This window comes from Paramisgurnus dabryanus, chromosome 3, assembly GCF_030506205.2.
Source record: "Paramisgurnus dabryanus chromosome 3, PD_genome_1.1, whole genome shotgun sequence".
Classification (NCBI taxonomy): Eukaryota; Metazoa; Chordata; class Actinopteri; order Cypriniformes; family Cobitidae; genus Paramisgurnus; species Paramisgurnus dabryanus.
This window is the reverse complement of record NC_133339.1, coordinates 3,869,823-3,893,923: the sequence shown is the minus strand read 5'-3', so window position 1 is coordinate 3,893,923 and position 24,101 is coordinate 3,869,823. Positions and strand designations below refer to the sequence as shown.

The window sequence follows — 24,101 nt, the reverse complement described above, 5'->3', positions numbered from 1 at the left end:
GTTACCTATAGGGAAGGACATCATTTCACCACCACTAAAATGAAGGACCTGCATGGAAGAGGATTTCTGCTTCTTTGCGGGTGGACCTAACAAGGTGTGTGGAGAAGATGAGGTAGCTTTGGAGCCAATGTTTGTCCTCAGTGGAGTTGTTTTATAAAGGAGAGGACTTGAGGGAAGAGGCCTTTTAGTGGAAGAGGTGGAGGGTAAAGGGGAAGTCATGCTGGGTTTATGGGACCTCAGGTCTTCGGGACTATCCGACAGAAAGGCATTGGCTTTGTGCTTGAAGTCATCGGTCAGAATGAAGCGGTTGAGTAGGTCGATGGGTGAGCCTTTGGATTCCGAGTACTCGATTCCGAAATGGCGCAGATGGGCCCGAGCGTGACTCGAGAGGCCTTTGCGTGTTTCGAACCATGCACCGCACAACTGGCATATAATGTCTTTGGAGTCCATCTCCATCGCTAGAAAAGAGAGAGTGAGCAAAAATAAATGAATAAGGCAGAAGTTGAAGAGTAATGTAAATGATTGAAAACCGATCTCTTACTAAGATTCAATGGGGCATCTGTTTCCTGTGGTGCCCAAAATGGTTTGGTGGGACTGGAGATGTTTGTGGCCTGGTTCTTTCCCAATGTTTTGTGTTCCTGGGATCGCAGTGGGGAAGAAACAGGTAGCAAGGAAGAGATGGGAGCCTTTCTCAGTACTGGAGAAGGAGAGCGCGATTTTACAAATGGAGACGAGGGCAAAGAGCCAGCCATGGAGGAAGTAGCTGGGGATGAGGAAACTTTTACAACTGATCCTGCGGAGAACGAGACCGTAGGCTTGGTGTCCAGAAGTTCCTCTTCGGTTTCGATATCTTTTGTGGGGCTGGGTATAGACAGGGCATGATGCTGGGGTTTTTTAGGTGACGCCATGGATGGAGGGGTGCGAGTGAAACGTGTATCCGTGGCACGTTCCTTTGAGATCTGTCGTAGGAGGTCAATAGGTGCTCCACTCTTCTCTGACATACCGATGCCTAACTGGCGTAGGTGAGAGCGGGCATGACTGGACAAACCTCGACGTGTCTCAAAGGTGGCACCGCAAAATTCACATTTTAATAAACTGGAGGCTAAAAAAGAAAGCAGAATAGAGTAAAATGTGGGGGAATGGAGTTAATCTTGATGACAGTCCTTGGCAAATGAAGAGAAACCTATATAACATTTAAAAATTACAAAGGTAGATATTTGAAGAATGTTTGTAACCAAACAGACAGGGGCACCATTCACTTTCATAGTATCAGTTTTTTCTACTATAGAGGTCAGTGGTGCCCCAGATCTGCTAGCAAAACAAAGCAGATCTGGAGCACCACTCACTTCCATAATAGGAAACAATATTCTATAAAAGTAAATGGTGCCCCAGATCTGTTTGGTAACAAACATTCTTTAAAATATCTCCCTTTGTTTTCAACAGAACAAGGCAGATATGGGGCACCACTCACTTTAATAGTAGAAAAAATGGTAACACTTTACAATGAGGTTCATCAGTTAACATTAGTTAATGTATTAACTAACATGAACAAACCATGAGCAATACATTTGTTACAGTATTTATTAATCTTTGCTAATGTTAGTTAATAGAAATAAAGCTTTATTTGCTTGTTCATGTTAGTTCACAGTGCATTAACTAATGTTAACAAAATTTTTATAAAAGTATTAGTAATTGTTGAAATTAACATTAACAAAGATGAATAAATGCTGTATAAGTGCAGTTCATTATTGTTCATGTTAATTAATGTAGTTAACTAATGTTAACTAATGAAAGTTATTGTAAAGTGTTACCGAAAAAATTATACTTTAGAAGTGAATGGTGCCCCTGATCTGTTTGGTTACAAACATTCTTCAAAATATCTCCCTTTGTTTTCAACATAACAAGGCAGATCTGGGGCACCACTCACTTCCATAATAGGGAAAATGATACTATAAAAGTAAATGATGCCCCAGATCTGTTTGGTAACAAACATTCTTCAAAATATCTCCATTTGTTTTCAACAGAACAAGGCAGATCTGGGGCACCGCTGACTTCCATAGTAGGAAAAATTATACTGTAGAAGTGAATGGTGCCCCAGATCAGTTTGGTTACAAAAAGTTTTCAAAATATCTTCCTTTGGTTTCAACAGAACAAAGCAGATCTGGGGCGCCGCTGACTTCCATAGTAGGAAAAATTTTACTTTAGAAGTGAATGGTGCCCCAGATCAGTTTGGTTACAAACTCTCTTCAAAATAAATCCCTTTGTTTTCAACAGAACAAGGCAGACGGGGGCACCACTGACTTCCATAGTAAGAAAAATTATACTGTAGAAGTAAATGGTGTCCCTGATCTGTTCGGTAAAAGACATTCCTCAAATTATCTCCCTTTGTTTTCATCAGAACAAGGCAGATCTGGGGCACCACTGACTTCCATAGTAGGAAAAATTATACTGTAGAAGTGAATGGTGTCCCTGATCTGTTTGGTTACAAACTCTCTTCAAAACATCTCCCTTTGTTTTTAACATAACAAGGCAGACCTGGGGCACCATTGCTTCCATAATAGGAAAAATCTTACTATGGAAGTGAATGGTGGCCCAGATCAGTTTGGTTACAAACTCTCTTCAAAATATATCCCTTTGTTTTCAACAGAACAAGGCAAATCTGGGGCACCACTGACTTCCATAGTATGAAAAATTATACAGTAGAAGTGAATGGTGTCCCTGATCTGTTTGGTTACATTTTTCAAAATATCTCCCTTTGTTTTCAACAGAACAAGGCAAACCTGGGGCACCACTGACTTCCATAGTAAGAAAAATTATACTGTAGAAGTAAATGGTGTCCCTGATCCGTTTGGTTACAAACATTTTTCAAAATATCTCCCTTTGGTTTCAACAGAACAAAGCAGATCTGGGGCACCGCTGACTTCCATAATAGAAAACATTATACTGTAGAAGTGAATGGTGTCCCTGATCTGTTTGGTTACAAACTCTCTTCAAAACATCTCCCTTTGTTTTCATCAGAACAAGGCAAATCTGGGGCACCACTGACTTCCATAGTAAGAAAAATTATACTGTAGAAGTGAATGGTGCCCCCGATCTGTTTGGTTCCAAACATTCTTCAAAATATCTCCCTTTGTACTCAGCAGAACAAAGTAATTTATGCAGAAACAATTCAAGGGTGAGTAAAAAATGACATCATTTTAATTGGTCAATGAACTATCCCTTTCAATGTAATTCATTTTACCTATGGAGTCTGTCTCTTTGGATTCAGGAGTCTGTTCCTGATGGGAAAACAAATCTTTTTCTCCTGGACTTGTGGACAATTTATCTGTAAGAGCTATTTTGGCCTCCTCCTCATCTTCGTCATCATCCTCCACCTCATCACCACCTGAAAAGTCAGAAAAATAATTACATTAAAGTATTGTGGAGTCAAATAACTTCAAGGACAACTACTATAGGTTTGCCAGCTCATTTGCAAGACTCTCATTTGAAGAGAAAATACTGTAAATTGGGACTTATATTTTGGTCCTAACATCAGGTAGATCGATTGCCTTGTTCTATATTCGGGGGTTAAATGGTTATAATGTTGAAATTTCATCTTGGTTCGGTTCGCTTTCACAAAGCAACGGAGCAGACTTTGTTAATAGAAGTCGAGTAAACTTTTCTTTAATCGGTCAGAATGCATCTGTTTATTTTCCATGATTCCCCTCGAAGTTGTCCTTCAAGATGGACAGATAGCAACTTCTCGGGATTATTGTGTGGATTTTTTGATAACTTTGGTTATATTACCTGATTATTTTGAGCAGGAATCAAGACTTTTCATTCTTCATTCTTATCATGTACCAAGTGCTGAAATGAACAATTAGAAAACACTTTATAAGGAACAGGTGCATTTTGCTTTTAAATTGCGTTGACGTGTTCACCAGAAGAGCTATCAGGTAAGTTTATGGTTAAAAAAGCAATATCCGTCGGGTCGGATGCTTTCACACTTATAGCGAACCGTTCCAAAGTTAATTTACAATCGGGCCAACACCACCTCATACAGGCGGTCTCGGAGCGGTTGTTTTGGTGTGGATCCAAGCTCGATTGCCGTGTTCACATATGCCTAAACAAACCAAGCCAAGGAATAAAAAACGCACTAGGTTCTGAAACAAAGGCTCAGGTCTAAAAACACCTTAAACTTCATGCAGAACTCTTCAATTCAGAAAAGGATTGAAAAACTTTTTTACACCTGTATGTGACCCTGTCTGTGAAATCCAGACTAAAGTCTTATAATCTAATTAAATCGTCAAAGTTTGATTTCAGTCATTTATTTCACTTTTTCAATCTTTGACATTTTTACATTAAGTAGGATGATTTTATGTGGAAATTTTATGTCACAAAAAATGGCTTTTCACAGAATGGGTCACAGTATATAATATTGTAAACAACCAACCCCCCCCCCCCCCCCCCCCCCCCGGTTAATATCTAGATCTGAAAAAGCTTTACATTTATGCATTTGGCATATGCATTTCTCCAAAGTGACTTAAAGTGCATAGTACCAAAATATACATTTATTGCATGTGTGTAACCCTGAGAATCAAACCCATGACCTTTGCACTGCTAACACAATGGTATACTTATTGGACTACAGAAACACCTATGTATACGCTATACCAGGTGTTTTCAAGCATTATGATAGCAGGGACCCCTACATATGATGAACCTTCAGCAAGAGACCCCTTTGCGAAAAGTAATATCCATATTTTGTAAAAAGGAACGTTATATAGACATTTTCATTTACAAACTTAAATAATTGGTTACACAGTAGACTTTTACTATTTTTGTTGTGTCTCTTTCTCTTAAACATTTTCTGGGGGTCCTTGGATACCAGTAGGAAAACCCTAGCGTTGCACTAGGTTTCCCTCTTTTAAAGCAACAGGCTTTATTTAACTGGTTTAACCAAATCAAACAACTCAAATAACAGGTTTATCAGATGTCAGTCACTGAATTGAATGCTTACAAAAATAAGTCTGCTTTGCCAAATAAGCACTTTATTTCCCCTAAGGGGAAATTCAAGAAATGTACTGCACACAAGTAGCAAAGGGTTCGTTTTTTACCTTCAATGCTGGTTTTGATTCTTTCAGCATATTTTTAATTATAATAAGCTTTGAATGCATTGCTGCTGTTGGCGTTTCTCTTCTGTCATTTGATCTGTCCTAGACACAAATCTGGCACCGTCAGCCCTTTTTCTCCTCATCACTGAATTAAATCTCCCTTTAATAGCATATTAAAAACAATCATACAATAAAATTACATTAAACAGACTAAGTAAAACACTTAAAAAGAGACATCAATGTCTTCTGCGAAATAATTTTAAGAGAGAAAATGACAGCGCGCAAAAAAGCGAGAAAAACGCGTTGGCGCGCTCCAACATCCAAAACACACCTCAAGTAAAATGGCGAAGCCTAATTTGGGTAATCCTAACATATGTTCATTTAAAAATCTGATAAAACTGCGTTTGTGAAGTATCAAAATGTCACATAGCTTTACTTTGTTTGTTAAAACCGCGCGGGGATGTGTCTGTCTACACCAGACGTGCACTCTGTGACACTGGACCCGTGCGAGACCATTTTCTGGCATGTGTGATTTATAACGCACACTGGATGTGACAGCTAGGGGACTTGTCTTAAATCATTTATAACCATCGCATGCCATGCAAGCTTTACAAGTGAGACAGTCCGGAGCACATGCAAATGTCATGCATTGTCATGCACGGAGCATGAGCGCGCACTCACCGATCAGCGACTGCAGCGCATCGGACTTACAGCACCTACAGTCCGATAATTTTTCCGCTATTGTTTGTGTCTGCGGGAAGGCGGAAGCAGCCATTTTGCCCCGCACACATGCACTAACGCACCGAGGCGTGACGAACCGAATAAAGGCGGAGACTGGGGCTAAATATTAAACACCAGACCTCAAATGCAGAAACAATGAGAAACTTCTTCCACAACTAGCTGACCACATTTAAAATACTGTGGTATCCTTAGTATTTACTTTATTAAACTGTAGTACAATTTCTAAATACTATAGTGCTTTTAACCTACAGCAAATATTAAAATATAGTACAGTATTTACTACAGTTTATCAATTCACTATAGTTAACACAGCTGTACACTATTAATATAGTGTAATACACTACATTATGCAATTTACTATAGTAAATGTAAAGTTTGAGTAAGCAATCTTATTAACAACATAATGTCTAATCAATCTTCGGACACCATTCATTAAAGTTTTGATATTTCTTACTGTCTACCGGATACAGGGAGGAGGCAATGAAATAGCCTGCAAAACTTTTTTATATTTTATAGTAAAAAAATATATAATAAAAATATTGTTGCATCTTGAATGTATCTTAAAGCAGTGGTTCTTAACGTTATTCCTGGAGGCCCACTGCTCTGCACATTTTGTATGTCTCCCTTATTTAACACACCTGATTCAAATCATCAGCTCATTAGAAGGGATCCCCATGAACTGAACTACGTCTGTCAGATAAAAGAGATATACAAAACATGCAGGGCAGTGGGCCTCCAGGAATAACGTTAAGAACCACTGTCTTAAAGGGTCCAAAATAGGCTGACGTTGTCCAAACCGACCAACAGTGCATTCAAGTTCAAGTGCATTCCCCTGGAATCAAACCCAGAAATGCCAGAATTTGCATACAAAAATGTATTCATATACACGACTTTTTGCCAACTGTCCTTAGGTTCACAAGGCTTGTGTAAATCCAGATGATTTGTTATGACAGCAAGATTTGAAAATGTTCCCATGCATTTGCATTTATGCATTTGGCAGTTTATTTACATTTAAGAATTTATCAAAAGCCATAAAGTGTACTACAAATTCTAAATTTTATCAGTATGTATGTGTGTTCCCTGAGAATCAAGCCCATGACTTTGCCATGCAAACATAGTGCTCTACCAACCAAGCCACAACACCTTGCATGCTTCAAGGTTTAAAAAGTTAATTTTACATTTATTTACAATAAAGCACAGCTTTGATTGCTGTACCCAGTGATTCTGTGTGTCACTGCACAGCCCCCTTAGCACAGTAAACATATGTGAAACATTCTGTTGCTGTTCACAGTCGGTCAGGGACTATTTTTCCAGCGGAAGGGAGGTTTTTAATTCATAAAAGTTGCGTTGATACATTTTGTGGCTTTATTATTTGTATTATGTGGTAACTGTTTTATAAAAAGAAATTGGGTACTAGAGACTAATGGCGCTTTTTAAATGCATAGTACCCCACAGGTCGGCTCGGGTCAGCTCACTTTACTTTGGCTCGGTTAGCTTTTCCACCACAAATAGATGTTTGCACACCACGTTTATCACTACATCTGTCTCACATGACAGTTTCTGTTACGAAAATTAACCATGGTTTTACTACAGTTAAAACCAAAAAACCATGGTTACTGTAGTAAAACCATAGTAACTACAAAATAACCATGGTTTTGACAATCATGGTTTTCAAAAACCATAGTTAAACCATAGTTAGTGTAGTAAAAACATGGTTTTGCTGATAGCAATCAATAGAACAAAAAACCATGGTTACTACACTTTTACCACAATAAAACCATGGTTAATTTTCGTAAGGGAAACACCCATGGCGTCACTCCGCTAAGTGAAACCTTCCGATCTGATGAAGCCAATATGGAAGTGATTTAAATTGCAATTCATTGTCTGGCCACTAGAGGCTGGCTCCAAAAGGGAGTCAATTCCCATAGACCCCCATGTTAAAATGCCCAACTTTAGAGAAGATAAATATGTTTACAGCCTGGTGCAAAAATAGTTTTTGGGGTGTATAGCTAATTTTGCCCTTCATGACAACTGTGAGGGGGTGAATTTTTTTGTAACTCATCCGTTTAAATGAAATTAAACCTTAAAGTTTGTCACTTGAGTGACACTTGGACAGCCACTGCTTTCACTTAAGTCAAGCTAGGCGTGTGTGGTATCAGCAACCAGCCACCTCAGCTTCACCCACATCCCGCCTCTTTACTCATTTTCGGATATCCACGAGTGATGCGCGGTGAAGCACGGCCAAGATGCCGACGGAAATCACCGCCTACTATTGGCTTCAAAAACGATTTTCAGAAACCTATGGGACGGGTGATGTCACGGACACTACGTTCATCTTTTTTACAGTCTATGAGTGGAACCTCATTTAAGTTGCAAAAATACTGTGCATATATGCGGACATGCGCGTTACAGATGTGCCTTCACAAACTGCAAACTTCTTAGCAGATTCTTAGCCTGTGGATGTTTTTAATCGCTAAAAGGGAAATTTACAACAAATCACAGATGACAACAGGTTTGCCTCGAGACAGCGCACATACGAAGGAAAAGCTAATCTTGCATTTAGCGATGACACGGGTAGTGACGATTCTCTCTAGTGACCTACTGTGTTTTCATGTCACGTTTTAGTATCAGCTCAGCTCGGTTGGAACCTCAACCGAGGTGGTACTAAAAAAAGTATCGGGTACTACATATTCTACCCAGTGGAAAAGCCCCCAAAAGAGAGTTGACCCAATCCGTGGGGTACTATGCCATGGAAAAGCGCCATAAAGAGACCTTCATACTACCCCTTTTGATCCATTGACTTCCATTCAAACGCATGCATGTTTGCTGCGCCACAAAGTTCAAGTATGGTGAACCCTGACCTGCGAATACATATCACGTGGAGACATGTGACCAGTAGAAAACCGGTCACTCACAGAGTGACCTTTCTCTCTACTGAAAAGCAAGGATGGACGAAGCGCTACCCGCCAATATTTGCAAAACAATGCCCGAAAAATATTTGTATGCTCAAAGTCTAGTGTGAGTACCCCTTAATGCTGTTTTGTGAAAAAGTCATGGCTAAAGGGGTTGCAAGCTCTCCGCTTCACATTGTGGTTAACAAGGTCCTTCAGGTGTGACTAATTCCACAATACACCACAGCCTCTTATTGTTTACTTCTGGAATGTATTCCGTCTTGTTGGATTTCTTCACTTATTTAAACTAAATTAATTTCATTTTATTCATATTCTGATATAAACTACTTCAAAAACGCAATGATTTTAACCTCAAAACAATTTAAGATGAAACCCACGCACTCACCTTCATCTGGTTCACTGACATTGTGCTTTTCCTTCCAGTGCTGTTTTGGAGAATCAGGAAAGAAAGTGAGGGACTTTGTGGTCGTGTTCTCCTCATGTTCCTCAAGTTTTTCCTCTTCATGCTCCTCATCAGAGATTTCGTCTTGACTTGACTGAAGTGTATGAGAGGGTGTAGGTAGAACAAGATTAGGATGCTTAGCAAAGAGCTGCCGGAGAACATTAATGGGGGAAACTGTGACTTCCCAATTGGTGATTCCAAAGTCTCTGAGATGGGCACGTGCGTGACTGGAAAGACCCGCCCGGGTGTCGAAGCCAGCACTGCAGAACTCGCATCTCATCACACTGAAGGTTGACGGATCAAAGTTGGCAACTAGAGATGAGGGCAAGGAATGACAATACAAACATTTGGCATCAACTTTTCAGGTGTATGATTTCAGCAGTGGTACCAAAATAGAAAATAATACCAGACACGTTTCATACACATCCCAGACCCACCCCGAACTCATACTAATGCATTTACTTTAAAATGTCCTCACCTTTTTTCTTCTTCTTTTGGAAGGAGAACTTCTTCTCAATGGCATTGACCTCTTCTGGGGAGATGAAGTGCCTAACATTGTAACTGACACCTACTCGGTTCAGGTGACCTCTGACGTGATTGGCTAGTCCAATGCCATTGTGAAATCGGTCTGGGCAATAAGGGCATTTTCTTTCCACGCTTTTCAACAACCCCTCTGTATCATCTTCATCATCATCATCCTCCTCCGTTAACACACCAATGAGACGATTAACCACATTATTGTCATGTTCGTCTGCATCGTTATCATCGTCAGCCTCTACTTTTGCAGCAACAACCTTGTCCTCCTCCTCAAGCTTGCATACACTATCAGATTTGTCTTTGCTGAGTTTGGGATCTTCTTCATGTGGCTGAAGCTTTTTGCTGCTCTTCTTTGGTGAGAAGGAAGCTTTGCGATCCACAGAACTGACCGGTGGATTTTTTCCTGGGAGGTTAAGACGAAGTGTTAAAGATGATGATATCATAACATCTACACATGCACATGGAGCACTACAGTAAAGACAACCAGAAAATGTATTCATTCAGATGTAGCCTTAAATAAACACAAGTTTTGGTGCCATGGCATACTACTGTCTCACCTGTATTGGTGTCTTTGTTTGGATCAAGCTCTGGTTCTGGTGTTAGAGTGCCTTCTCTTGGGTTCTTCTCTTTGGTCTCGTTTGAAATTTCAACCTGTTGTTTAACATCGCGAGTCAGATTGGACTTGGGACCCAATCTCATGCTTCCCCTCGTGCGCCCCACCTTACCCTTCGCACCCCGGGCTGACCGCTTATTTCCTATGCTCTTGAATGCCACATCCCTACGCCGCGGAGCAGCATTTTTGCGAGGTTTTGGAGGCGGTGATATAGGACATTGAGGCTGTAGGATGTTCTCTTCTACAGGATCAGTGCCAAGGGTTCTGGGCTCTTCTGTTTGGATTGATTCCTCCAATTGGATTGTATCCGCATGCAGGGTTGCTTTGTCAGGGCTCTTTTCTCCTTGGGATGTGCAAGCAGAGGTATTTTGCATTTGGGTAGTGTCCTCTTTAAGTTGCATTTTAATTTTTTTTGATGCTCGAATGGGGTACCTCTTGCTAAAAGGTGAGGCGACAGCATCCGTTGTCGAAGCATCCGCTGAAGGTTCAACCTGTGCTTTTTTGCAGGCCCTCTGCTGAAAACGAGGTGAAGTTCGATAGACACCGGCTCTTGTTCTAGTGTTGTGTGTCTTGGCATGGTCTGCAAGCTCTTGAGGCACATCACAACTAAAGCTGCACTTCATACACACAAGCCTGCCAGAGCCGACCTCTGTCGACTTTTCAGTGACCGGCTCCAACGTTTTACTGCAACTAGCTTGCTCTGCCATTTGCTTTTCCCTCTCATTTAATTTTCCAATTTCTTTCAAGATTTTCCGCCGTGATTCCTCATGGCGTCTGTGATGATCCAGCAGCAATAATTGGTCTAGAAACTCCATGCCACACTCTACACATTCAAAGCTTTTATTAAGCTGTTCACTCCAAGACTCTTTCTCTCCGCATTGCCATTTCTTCCCAAGCTTGACTTGACCGTGCTCTCGCATATGTTCCCAAAGATGGGCTCGTTTTTTGAAGTAAATGCTACACTCTACACATGTGAAAATATCTTGACAGAGGTCTCCACCCAGCTGGCCCACAACTGACCTCTTCTGTCTTTTCTGTACCTTCTTTCCCTTTTCCTCCTTACACTCAAATATTCCTCCCTCAGTGTCTTTGGCTTTCTTAAGCTCCTTTGCTACTGAGGATTTCCCCTTGGTCCTTCTGCCAGCTCCTGTGGTACGTTGCCAATTCCCCAGTCCGGAAAAAGGCCTCAGTATGGCCCTCTTTTTCCTCCTGCGTTGGATAAAGGTGCAGTGTGCCCAAGGCCCGGGCGGTGGACTCTCTGGCTCGGAGTCACCCGGGAAGGTGTATATATCTGTCTCTTTGGTATTCTTCTTTACCATTTCCTTCAGATTATGCTTTTTCAAATCACCTTCCTTTTCTTTTTGGGATCCATCTTTTGGTGTAACATCTGGGAAATGGTTCACTTTGTCTTGTTCCACTAGAAGAAAGGGTTAAATTCATATTATAGCACGGGTTGTGATTTAAATTAATTTAACCCATATATGCTTTGAGATACTGTATTATTCTTTTACTTTTTTCTGAATGTTTCTGTGAGTCTGTACTTGTTGGATGCCTGTGTGCTAGATCATCTTGGTTTTGCACCTCCAGTGGGCTAGGGATGATCTTCTCATGAAATAATTGTTTTGATTGCTCATGTTCTTGGCATTGATCAATGTTAAGTCTGCAAACATAGGGATTAAAATTGATAATTAAGGCGATTACACAATGGAAACAGGCGCAGCATTCGGTGTGTCTTACTGATGCAAGATTTTAACTATCTTTCATTTTATCTTAAACAACGTTTACCAATCAATTTTTGAAGGTTAATCAATAAAAACACCCTATATTCTGTCTGTGTATAGTAATATCAGTTATTGTTTTCTTGTATCTATTATTAATATGGAAGAATCGAGTAACACAATGTATTTTGAAAAGATGCAAAAGAAGTCAGCTTTGGGACAAAAATCCTGTAATTCAGGGGTGGGCATCCCTATTCCTGGAGGCCCACTGACCTACAAAATTTAGCTCCAACCCATATCAAACCCTTTTCAGGTGTGTTTGATTAGGGCTGGAGATAAACTTTGCAGAACAATGGTCCTGCAGGAATAGGAATGCCCACCCCTGATGCTATTTAATGTTAAACTGTTGTGTAGTGTTGTCTGGTGTGCGACCCCCTTTAGATTCTAGCCCAATCTATAAATCAGTCTTACGTCTATTGAAAACCTCTATGTATTCAGTAAACCAATTTTTCGATTAAATGTTCAACTGCATCTTACCTGTCGTCCTGTTGTCCAGAGATTTGACTTCCCGGGCTGTGAGCAGCCAGACCATGAGGGTTAGAAAAGTGTTGAAGTTCTTCCTCTGACATATATCATCATTGGAATCCACACAGGAACACAAACAATATACACATGACTTAACAGGAAGCAGTCGACTCACAGTTATACTTGCAACATGTAGACAAACAAAAACCACAAATAATGTTTACGGAGAGACACAGTGCACAGTACAACCACAATATATGAAGCTAGCTGGACAATTGCAAACACTTGTTTTGAGTCATTCCCAGATTTATATGCACATGGATTCTAAAATATGATGGGTTGTTAAAACCCATGGTTGGGTAAAACAACCTCAAAGATGTCCATATTTAGCTGAACCATGGGTAAAAACAAATCAACATTTTTTTAGAGTGCTTTTTTAGACAGAGTTGAACCACAGAAACAATTACCGTCTAAGGTTTCCTTTTCTGAGTCCGAGTCCCAAGTGAGAGATGAAGGGAATGCTGACAACCGGGGGCTTATCTGTGCCTTTCCACATTGCTCCAGCGTGGGGAACAAGCATTTTGGACTTTCAAAATCTTCTTGGCCATCACCGCTCTCCACAATGCCACCGTGAGATAACCCTCCCTGTGAGTTTAGAGGGTTGAAACAAGCCCAACATTACATAGTTCTGTTTAGGAGAGAAATAAAATCTTGCAAGATTCCTACACAAGTGTAACTAATTAGGTTAACAGGTTAGTTAAGAGAAACCAAATGGGGGTTAACAAGGTCTTTCTGGCGCCTTATCTGTACCAGTAAGGTGCAGTTGAGTAATGAGGTTGATGTTGAAGGCCCCTCCTCTTGGTTGGACATCAGATCAAGAGGGTCCCTGGTCAAGAGGTCACCTTCAAGCTCCATGGTCCCCTGATGCATTGGTTTGGGCACAGCTGCTTTTTACCTCTCCTACATGGTAAAGAGAAATTCCATTTCTGGACTTGCCATCCCATGACTGATCATATCTAAGAAACTGATTTTGGGTAGTAAAGGGTTGGTTCACCCAGAAATGGGATATTCCAGGGAAAAATGTTACTGAAAACTTACCCCATGATTTACTCACAAGCTATCCTAGATGTGCATGATTATCTTTTTTAGACAAACACAATCAAAGTTATTTTAGAAAATGTAAACAGAGATGGTCCAGAGAACAACTTTTGACTTTGAAGCCCAAAAATGTGCATTCATGACAGGTAGCACCAACGTCAAGGTGCATTGTCGCCACCTACTGTGTTGGAGTGGCTTCTATACTCTTTAACAAGAGTGAAGGTGACGATAACGCACTTTAATGTAGGTGCTATCCGCCATTAACAAAAAAGAAGCTCCGTAAATGCGCCTTGGCCGATACCAGAAGATAGTTCTGGTTTAGAAGTTGGATATTTTTCTTACAAAATCACATCGATTACCCTCAGAAGGCCTTTATTAACCCACTGTAGCCATGTGGATTGCATCTGTGAAGGATGATGCACCTTTTGGGATTCAATGTAAAAAGTTGTTCCCTGGACCCTGTCTACTACCGTTATAAAGCTTGGAAGAGTCCGGACATAACTGAAATAACTTTTATTGTGCACTTCTGCACATCAGGTTCTTTGTAGGAAAAAGGTTCTACAGAATATAAAAAGGTGAAATATAGCCCCCTAGACCCTTAAATAGTGCACTATTTGAGGGACTGTCCATTTTTAGTATTGTCCAAAATCATAGTGGACATTATTGAGTGCACTCCTTCAACCCCATAATGCACCACAATAATGAAATACAATAATAATGTACAACCAAAGTACGCTTTGATTTTGTAAAAAACTCATCGATTTAAAAAGCGCTGTGTCCCTGATTGGCCAGCTAATCTGTACATTGTGATTGGCCTTAATACCTCTGACGTCAGCCGGAAATGTGACGCTCCTTACCATGTTTGAAAGATTCGCTCACAATGCAATGCTAACAGCAGTTAACTTACAGGCTGTGAGTCCGAAGCGGGAGGAATTATGATAATGTCGGTCTTGTCTACTTCACCAATCCCATGAAGTAAACTGTTACCTACAAGCTGTGTGTTTGTTGTAGTCCAAGAAAAGAGATTTACGTTGGAGACGATAACTGCCGTCATCGTTTACTTTGGGGTTTGTACCTTTTGCATTTCGTTAACATGTAGCCTACTAATACACACTTACACACAAAAGCAAATTTTAAAACATGAATCGGACAATAGGTGCTCTTTAAAAATAAAGGTGCTTCACGGTGCCTTAGAAGAACTATTTTTGGCTAAATGGTCCCATAAGGAACCTTTAACATCCGAAGAACCTTTCTGTTTCATAAAAAGATCTTTGCAGTGAAAAGGATTCTTCAGATTATTAAAAGGTATGAAAGTGGTTCCTATGGCTGAAAGGTTCTTTGAGGAACCCAAAATGGTTCTTCTACAGCATTGCTGTGACAAACCTTTTAAGCTCCATGTACTGTAGCCTATAACTCACTAAAAAGCTTGAGTACAAACTAAAGAGCTCACATTTGGGGATGCATTACATAATAAAGGCACTTTGGAAAACCAAAAACCACATCGCTTTAAGAACTCTGCAAACACCTTCATTTTTTTAAGTGTATAACTTAAAAAAGCTTGATTTTACAACCCAAAGAGTTAACATTTGGGGATGCATTACGTACTACATTGAATCCTATTTTTTCAAGAGTACATATAAAAACAAAACGCAACATTCCAGTGCTTACTCCCCCTGACCTATTTAAACATCCATTATTTTTAAGAATAAATAGTTTTTGCTATTTCAATAATAACTAGGAGGCCGTTTTTGGCTTGGATATAGGCTAAATGGCACAGATCTCTGAAATCTGGGGCGTTTAAAAGCTCTTCGTCTATCCAAAATTGTGAAGCTCGTGTTAAGACTTCATCTCCTCACAGATGACACGAGAAGATCTCTGTAGATGTGCGAGCGCTGCAGATGGCGTAACACTCACAGAAAGCGGCCTGTCTTTGGGATCTCCTGCGTCCAATCACATCTCTCGCTCTCCAGGTCCGGTATGATTTCATATGACATGAACACACCGCCGCCTATAGTGCATGTGTATGCGCGTTCCGTTACACGCGTCCAGGAGCGTCGCGCGCGTCCCTCGGGGGCACCGGGAAAAGCATATATGTTTGGTTGACGGTGAAGACCGTTTTTGCCCACTAAACACCGGACTCCATGTTGTTAGTTTCGGAGGGATGGTGACGTTGATGGGGAGGGGAAAGGAGTTTATATGTGTAACTCTTTCACAGCAGGTCGCGAGTCGAACAGCGGCACCTGATCGTTCGTTACGCCGCTGAGACGCGCGATGTATTTTATCGGTGCATAGCTAAATTATTAGCATCATTTTAAAAAATGGTAAGCAGTAAACTTACAAGTAAAAGACAATATATGGTTTAAGAATTATGTATTATTATAACTTACTGTTCAAATTATGTTTTCAAATGGGTAACATTTTTTAAATATTTCAGCCTATAGTCCCACACAGAACACATTACACGATTCCCACATAAAATCTGCTATATTATAGTATTTTCTTTTTACCGCCATAGTAAACATTGAAGCAAATTACAGTATTTACTATAAACTAGTTAAAGGGGTAGTTCATCCAAAAATGAAAATGTTGTCATCATTTACTCACTCTCATGTTGTTACAAACCTGTATAAATTATTTTGAGATATTTTGAGAAATGTTTGTAACCAAACCGTTCGTGAGCCCCATTCACTTTCATAATATTCTTATTTCCTACTATGGAAGTGAATGGGGCTCATGATCGGTTTGTGTCTGTCTGTCTCACACAAAAGGTCTCATAGCTTAGTCACATTTTATCCTAAATCAGGTTTGATTTTATAGTTTAAACATTGTAGTCTTATTAAATTAAATTACCAGTCACTTTAAACAACTTTCTTTGGACAGTTGCGGCTAGGTAAAATATTGCCACTGTATGGTCTCGTACACACTGCAAACTTTCGGGAGTGACAACCGCATTTAAATGCGGGAGTGAATCCCCTTAAATGTTCGTTTCATGTCTGTACGGAACAAGACTCACTTCTGAAAATGTGATGATTGACACAGAGATAACCATAGCAACGTTCTGGCGTCTCGCGTGCTTATCACTCACAGCTTTGACCAAAATAATTTAACAGCATTGTGTTTTGCAATAAACCTGCGTCTTGGCGTTGTGTATTGTACGCTTTTTTGAGGTTGCTTCCCAGCGCGCGGTCTTGCAGTGTTGCCAGGTCCTTGTCTTTTTTTGTACGTAAATACAGTTTTGGCGCTTAACCGTTTATGGCTTTTGGCTCATGAAACGATCAAGTTTTTGGTGTGATCAAAGTGTGAAGGTGCCGGTCCCAATATTTTGATCTTTGAGGGAAGGCATTTAGATTTATTGTGGTTTATTATTGGATTTTTCTTGTTCGCTGCTTTTTTAGTGTAAGATCTGGCAACACTAGTCAGCAAATGCTCGTGCCTCTGTCATTTTCTGAACCGCACATACAGAAGACTTTTTTCCCTTCTAGGAATTTATTTTTTCAGATGAGAGACCTGTCCTGTTTATGATGCACGTTTAAACACTTGATTAACTAGTAGTTGTTCAGTTCGGTTATGTACACACTATGCAGAGTTTCTGTAAATGCGGTTGTCACTACCTGTATTTTGCGGGAGTTAATTCGGTTGTAGAATGCGGTTGTCAGTCCTGTAAATTACTGAACTGTGTGTGTACAGAACAGGAATAAGCATTAAAAGGTGAAGTGACAACCGAATTAATATGCAGTGTGTACGGGACCTATTTAGCTTTAGCTTACAACACTAAATAACTGATACGTGTCATTTCTCAGCCTAAGCTGCTCAATTGCAACAATTTACAAAAAAAACGAAAACCTTTCAAATACTAATACAATATACTAACCATTAATAAGTCCCCCTCCTTTCTTATATTAATTAAAAATGCATAAATAACTCTTTATTGTGATATTTACTCTCATTATTTAGTCGCATGCAAAGCATGCTGGAAACTGGAAATCCCAGGCCAGTTTTAGCAATATTGATTTAATACACAAATTATTCATGTAGTCCCAACTTAAATGAGTCAAGTTCTCATAGGTCGATTGAAAACACGTGATACGGCTAAAAATAACTTAATTTTTTTCATTAAAACCAAAAACATTATTGTAATGGATTAAATGAGCAAATTATTATGTTACATTTAATTAGGGTCAGAATCATGTTTTTAGTATAGCATGCAGTGCAAATGTAATGGGTTCAAATCCCAGGGAGAAGACATAGTGCTATCATAATTACCAACAAAAACAATCCAGTTAAATTGATATTATGTTTATTTATAGAGATACGAGTAACATGTTCACAGTACATGCACATCCCTGTAGCCAGTTGGTTGAGTCATCAAGGCAAATTGCTCTGTAAAACAAATACACAGAGACACACAGTTAAGGCCTGCATTAAAACACTTTGAACAATAATGCTTCTTATACCTCATAATGCTCCCAATTCTGGATTTCCTGGTAGAAGGTTTGTCCTGGGCATTCGGTGCGTACAGCCTGCCTATGTCCGTATAAGGAGTACGATGACTGTAGTCCACCTGAGTCCACAGCGCACTTTGTGAAGTCGTATCTAACCATATCCATAACACTTTTGAAAGGGAGGCTGGAGGTATAATCGCCTATGAAACTGACGCCGTAGCCCCTGGAGTTGTAGCCTTTAGTGTGGGCACCGACCCAGTTCCAACCGCGACCTTCGTACAGGTTACCATCAGAACCTGCAACAAAACTACACAGGAGAAGTCATGATGTGCACAAATAGTTAAAAGATGTTGCACAATCACAATTATCTAATAGGTGTTCATTTGGACCACATTCCTTACCTATATCCTATATCATCCCATCCATTGGTTTCCTGGTGGAACTTCTGCATTGCACGCATATGGCTAGCGCATTGCTCAAAGGTGGTGCAAGGTTTGGAGGGTTCAAATGTGTGGTGGATAAACAGGTAGGGCACAGGGAGAGACAGATAGGTCGGGGATCCGGCGTATGCTGCTGCTCCCCATTGAGACCTTGTGATGATGTTGGGACAGACTGTTGGAAGTAGGTAAGATGAATACAAATACACAAATCTCCTGACTTATAAATGTTTTGTCATTTTAAAGCCAAGTAGTTACCAGCATACACATGGACAAATTTCTCAAACCCCTCATGCATAACAGCTTCCAGTGTCTTCCTGTCCAATTCCCGACGATCTTTTAAAGCGCGTGCCACTTGGTTTTTAAGCGAAGAAAAGCTGACTAGCTTTTTGAAGTTCATTCTCCGTTTTTGACTTATGAGACGGGGTGCGGCGTCCAATCCTGCGCTGTCTAGCTGAGAACTGTAGTAACTGTTCAGCAAGTGACTTAGTGACATTCCAACGTTCTTGGATTTGGCAACTTCTGTCCCAAGAATAATCCCATCCATGCCTCCAATTATTACGGCATCTGTTGCCAAAGAAGGCAAACCGGAGAGAGTGTACACTTTTGGGGATTTAATGCTGTCCCAGAAACCCTGAGTGCCCAGTGAAACGCTGGATTGCTTGTTTTGGGAATGATGTACAAAAGTGGCAACCAGGTTCTCGGTCAAGGCTAAATGGTACAGGCCTGGGATTTGATTTTTGGTGGTGGATTGTAGACCAGCTTCAAGTCCGAGGAGCACTGGGGCCAAAGCGACGTTTGAACCATCTAAGACGAGAACCACTCCTTCTTCCTCAGCTAACTTCGATATCTTGTGATTAATGACCTTGCGAACGTACGAAGCGACTGATGGATTTGTCGTAAGGTCAGATGCATCACCGAGGTCCCCTAAGTAATTCTTGATAAGGTTGGTTTGGAAGCCAGCAGTTTTGCGTAAACCTTTCACCACTTCGAGCATTGAAAGCCCAGGATTCTCATTTTCAATACTTTCCACGGCTTTGATGAAGTCATTCATGTGTCTTGTGATGGTGGCTAATGCAAGATTTACAAAAAAGTTTGTTAAAATAGTTTTCAAATAGAAAGCATTTTTAAAGTATAGCAAACAAAGGAATATTTCACACTATAATTTCTAATTTATTCCCTTGGGTCATTTCAAACAAATGTGGTTCCAGTCTAAAGATAATAAATAATACAATGTTCATATTAAGTAAATGATCCTAAATGTAACCATTTTGAGTGTTATTTCTCTTTTTTTTAAAAACTAATAAAAATGTCAATATTAGAATATTGAATTGAGCATTTAACTTGTGACTTACCATCAGTACGACAACTGGCCAAGACCACCAGCAAGTAAACCAGCAATCCCAGACGACAATCCATGAGGATAGAAGTACAAATGAAGATTCTGTTTACTAAGGGTGGTTTTGTACTCTTCTGTACCTTACATGCACAAACGCATGCTACCACTTGCGCAAGAATGTCCTGATAACACGCATTATATAAACTTTCCATTATGGGTAATTTTAGGTGTGAGAATGTGGCAGATGTATCCAGTGCGCCTCGAACTTCTACTTTATTGATTCAACCAATGATAAACAAAAATTATATCAAGAATCTTAACTTCTTCATGGACTTTGTCACTAGTTTGAGACTGTATAAAAAAAAAAATACTATTTTAATATACATTCAGCAGGTACTTTAATCCAGAGTAACTTTTGAATTAGGAATGGTGCAAAATAAATGACTGATTTAAGGCAGGTGTAACAGAAATATGTGAAAATGAAACAACAGTAAAATAGAAAATATCCATTTAAAATGTTCGTTATTTTAAGTAAAACGTTTAGAAAAGGCATTTTATATCCTTTATTTATCTAATAACAGTTTTAACACTGAAATTGTATAGTTGTTGAAGTTCAGACACGTCACTTTGTGCTGACACTTTGGGCTGTGTATCAGGAAGAATCTGCCAATACGATACGCATCACGGTACATTTGGTTGCGATATGATGCAATGCGATACTATAAACCAGGCTATTACTTAATTTGGGAATAAAATAGGATAATTTTAGAAAAGCTGTCATCAAGAACACACCACCATATGCAAACCTTAGCTAGTACTTCCTGTGACTATTTAAGTTTAGAGATAAGAAGCTATGCAGTGGTCGGGATGTAAACTGAAAACTAACGGCCATTATAATTATATTTTTACAAAACCGATATTGCGCTATTGAGAATCGATACAGTACAGTTAAAAAAAATCCTGATATCGATATTTCCTTACAACCCATAGCGGAAACATAATGCTTCCTTTTTAGGATTTCTTAATATCAACAAAGCTTTTGATAAGAGTTTAAAGGGATAGTTCACCCAAAATAGTATTCTTTTTCCTACTATGGAAGTGAATGAGGCTCTCGATTGGTTTGGTTACAAACATTTCTCAAAATATCTTCCTTCGTGTTCATCAGAACAAAGAAACGTATACAGGTTTGTAACAACATGAGAGTGAGTAAATGATGACAGAATTTTCTTTTTTGGGTGAACTATCCCTTTAAAATAGGGCTGTCAAAAGATTAATTGCGATTAATCGCATTCAAAATAAAAGTTTTCTGTATAATTTATGTGTGTGCACTGTGTGTAATTATTTTATAAATACATACACATAATGTTTATATTTATGAAACATTTACATGTATATTATATATATTTTTTGAGATATTTTATATTATAAATATACCTAAATAACATTTTTTCTTAAATTCATACATGTACACTGCAAAAAAATGACTTTTGTGTTTTTGTCTTGTTTTTAGTAAAAATATATTAAAATTTCTTAAATTAAGATGAAAATAAGTCTAGAAAAAAATGATATAAAATTTAAGTAAATTTGTGCTGAAAACAAGCAAAAAACATATGCCAATAGAACAAGAATAATTGTCTTGAATTAAGTGTTTATGAAAAAAGGAAACTTATTTAAAAAAAATCTTATTCAATTGGCAGATTGCTTGTTTTCAGCAATAATTTACTTAGTTAATTTTTTTTATTATGTTTATTGTAGTATTTTCAGATTTACAAACAGACAAACAGTAAATCACATGACAGAAACAAACACAACTACGCGAAATCACACATACACAAAAAAAATATATATATATAAAAAAATATTAAAATAAAATAAAAAACCTCCTTCAGTTAGATTCATGTTTGCATTTGACAACAAAGCCAAAACACAGGTAAGGGAAGTCAAAACAAATTTTTTCCCAGCAAGGAATGGATAGAGGTCAGATTGAAGATAGAAGTCAACGAAAATGACAATAAAATTACAGTGAAAAAAAGTCATTGCATCATTAGTTTTTGACAGGTGATTAAAAAGAGGCCACCAGGAAGCTTCAAATTTATCAATGTTACCAGAGATACTAAATTTAAAGTTCATATTTTTTGTCTGAAAACTAGAATCCTAGGTCATTTTGCTCATCAAGAAATTATATCTTAATTTAAGAATTTTTTTTATATTTTGACTAAAAACAAGACAAAAATACCAAGTCCTTTTTTGCAGTGTATGTGTGTATTTATACATACGTTATGTATACACACAAACATGTATTATCCAAACACAAACTTTTATTTTGTATGTGCTTGTAGAAATTTATCATAAAATGGTACTCCACAAAATTACATTTTTTTTTAGGAGCACTTCTCCTTTGATTGCTATTTTTAGGTAAACACGAACCACAGTATCAAGTTTTATAACTAAACACAAACATAATAAATCTTTTATTTTTACTCAGCCCTCCATTTTAATTTAAGACAACAGCTGCATAGACATTGGGAATGAAAAATTCAGAGGAAACTAATCCGTAAGGTAACTTTGGCATTATTCAGATTTTTGTATTTTATTTATTGATTCTTAACACCATTCCAGGATCTATGGCTATACTTGTGGCAAGAATTGGCTAATCTAAACACAAGTTCATCCACACACATTGATCTATACCAGGGGTTCTCAAAGTCCGGACTCCGGTCCGGATCCGGACCCGACGGGAACTTGATCCGGACCCGCGTCCACTTCATAGTACAAGTGCATTAATTTCTATGTGATTGATTAAATGTGTGCATTTGCTACTTTACAAATGCATATTAAACTTGTAAACCATTCGTTTAGTTTTCTTTTCTTTTTAGATTTAAGAGTATTCCTGGGCCGAAAATAAAACGAGTTATTAAAAAATTTCCTGTGTCACGCTGTAGCCATCACACCCAGATTTTATGCACAGCTACTTCATGTACTACGGCTTTTGATCATTAAGTACTTATCAATCTGAAATCACTGTTGGTTTGAGTCGTTTAAAACATGCATTTGAAAAATCAACACTCGTCAAACATAATCTTTATACATATTCTTTATTATCATGAACATACCTGAAAAGGTTTGAAGAACAGCAATATAAATATATCCCTAATACATTTCCTTGAGCTGCGTGTGTCTAGTTCTTCGTCTGCAGCGCATATTAAGTTTCTGCCCGAGAGCGCCCCCTGGCTTTTGGATGTAGCGGTATTTCACTTTAATTCATTGAGAAGCATAGGAAGCATCATCAGCCAATTTATAGGTGCACCCCTTATTTTGGTCAGTGTCTCTGCCTACCAACCACACTTTTTTGCCATGGTTTATGCATCTGATGGAAAACAAACAGTGCCATTTCTCTCATTAGGTTGCTCTGTATCTTGCACCTGGTTACTTTTGGCATATTTCTTGTGTTTATGTTTAAAAAATGTTTTTACTTTAAATGCAAAATACACTTGTTATTTTTTTCCCAAACCATTTGTGTTGATTTGTTATATAAACAAATGATTTACATAAAGTTATTACTATGCTTGACAATTTTTGTAATAACCATTTTTTCCGGACCTATGAAAATGATGAGAATTCAGATTTGGACCTTTGAATGTAAACTTTGAGAACCCCTGATCTATACAGATTTTTATATATGAGATAAAGTTAGACTGCAAAGCATGCACACATTATCACCTAGTGAGCTTTAAAGAAAACCACTATTACAGTATGTCCCCTTAGATACAAAACAGAAGACACATGCTCTACTTATAAATTTATCTTTAAGGCTGTCTATGGCTTTGTGCCATCACTCTCAAACGTGTCATAATATATTACTACACGACTTAACATCTGCAAAAAACATCTCAAATACAGAAATAGTCACGAGGCCACTTCTTTATGTACACATAACTCCATACCATGTTTAACTGGAACAGAATCAAACTTAAACAGGTTTGAATGAGAACATTGGAGAATTCACATTTATTTTTATGTTGGTGTGTAGTTTTACAGCATGGATTGGCATTTGGATAGTATGATAAAATCTCTTAACCCTAAACAGTACATATTAATAGTACAATATAAAAGTAAGACATTATAAATAAAGTACATATTCCGTTTTTAAACACAAGTTTTGGTATGCACATGCACACAAAAGTCTCTTTAGTTCATTTCTTTA

At 38.7% G+C, this 24,101-nt stretch overlaps 2 protein-coding genes across 3 annotated transcripts in view; both read right to left on the bottom strand.

The window, feature by feature from the left end:
- wizb (WIZ zinc finger b) overlaps positions 1-15,830 on the bottom strand; it is a 37,790-nt gene extending 21,960 nt beyond the window's left edge. For both annotated transcript variants that reach the window (XM_065253034.2, XM_065253033.2), the window contains exons 1-11: positions 15,594-15,830; positions 13,392-13,541; positions 13,049-13,226; positions 12,594-12,678; positions 11,850-11,998; positions 10,283-11,755; positions 9,667-10,128; positions 9,132-9,500; positions 3,242-3,385; positions 542-1,102; positions 6-458 (exon numbers count right to left, since the gene is read on the bottom strand). In XM_065253034.2, the coding sequence (XP_065109106.1) occupies positions 6-458; positions 542-1,102; positions 3,242-3,385; positions 9,132-9,500; positions 9,667-10,128; positions 10,283-11,755; positions 11,850-11,998; positions 12,594-12,678; positions 13,049-13,226; positions 13,392-13,511 (3,994 nt within the window). In that variant the 5' untranslated portion in view covers positions 13,512-13,541; positions 15,594-15,830. The remainder of the gene's footprint in view (positions 1-5; positions 459-541; positions 1,103-3,241; positions 3,386-9,131; positions 9,501-9,666; positions 10,129-10,282; positions 11,756-11,849; positions 11,999-12,593; positions 12,679-13,048; positions 13,227-13,391; positions 13,542-15,593) is intronic.
- A 2,129-nt stretch (positions 15,831-17,959) lies between these two features.
- On the bottom strand, positions 17,960-20,072 carry pglyrp6 (peptidoglycan recognition protein 6). Its single transcript, XM_065278024.2, has 5 exons — positions 19,914-20,072; positions 18,817-19,629; positions 18,523-18,733; positions 18,134-18,428; positions 17,960-18,059 (listed from the first exon to the last, which is right to left on the bottom strand). Exons 1-5 carry the CDS (start codon positions 19,975-19,977, stop codon positions 18,045-18,047), a joined length of 1,398 nt encoding a protein of 465 aa, XP_065134096.2. The 5' UTR covers positions 19,978-20,072; the 3' UTR covers positions 17,960-18,044.
- Between the last annotated feature and the right edge of the window lie 4,029 nt (positions 20,073-24,101).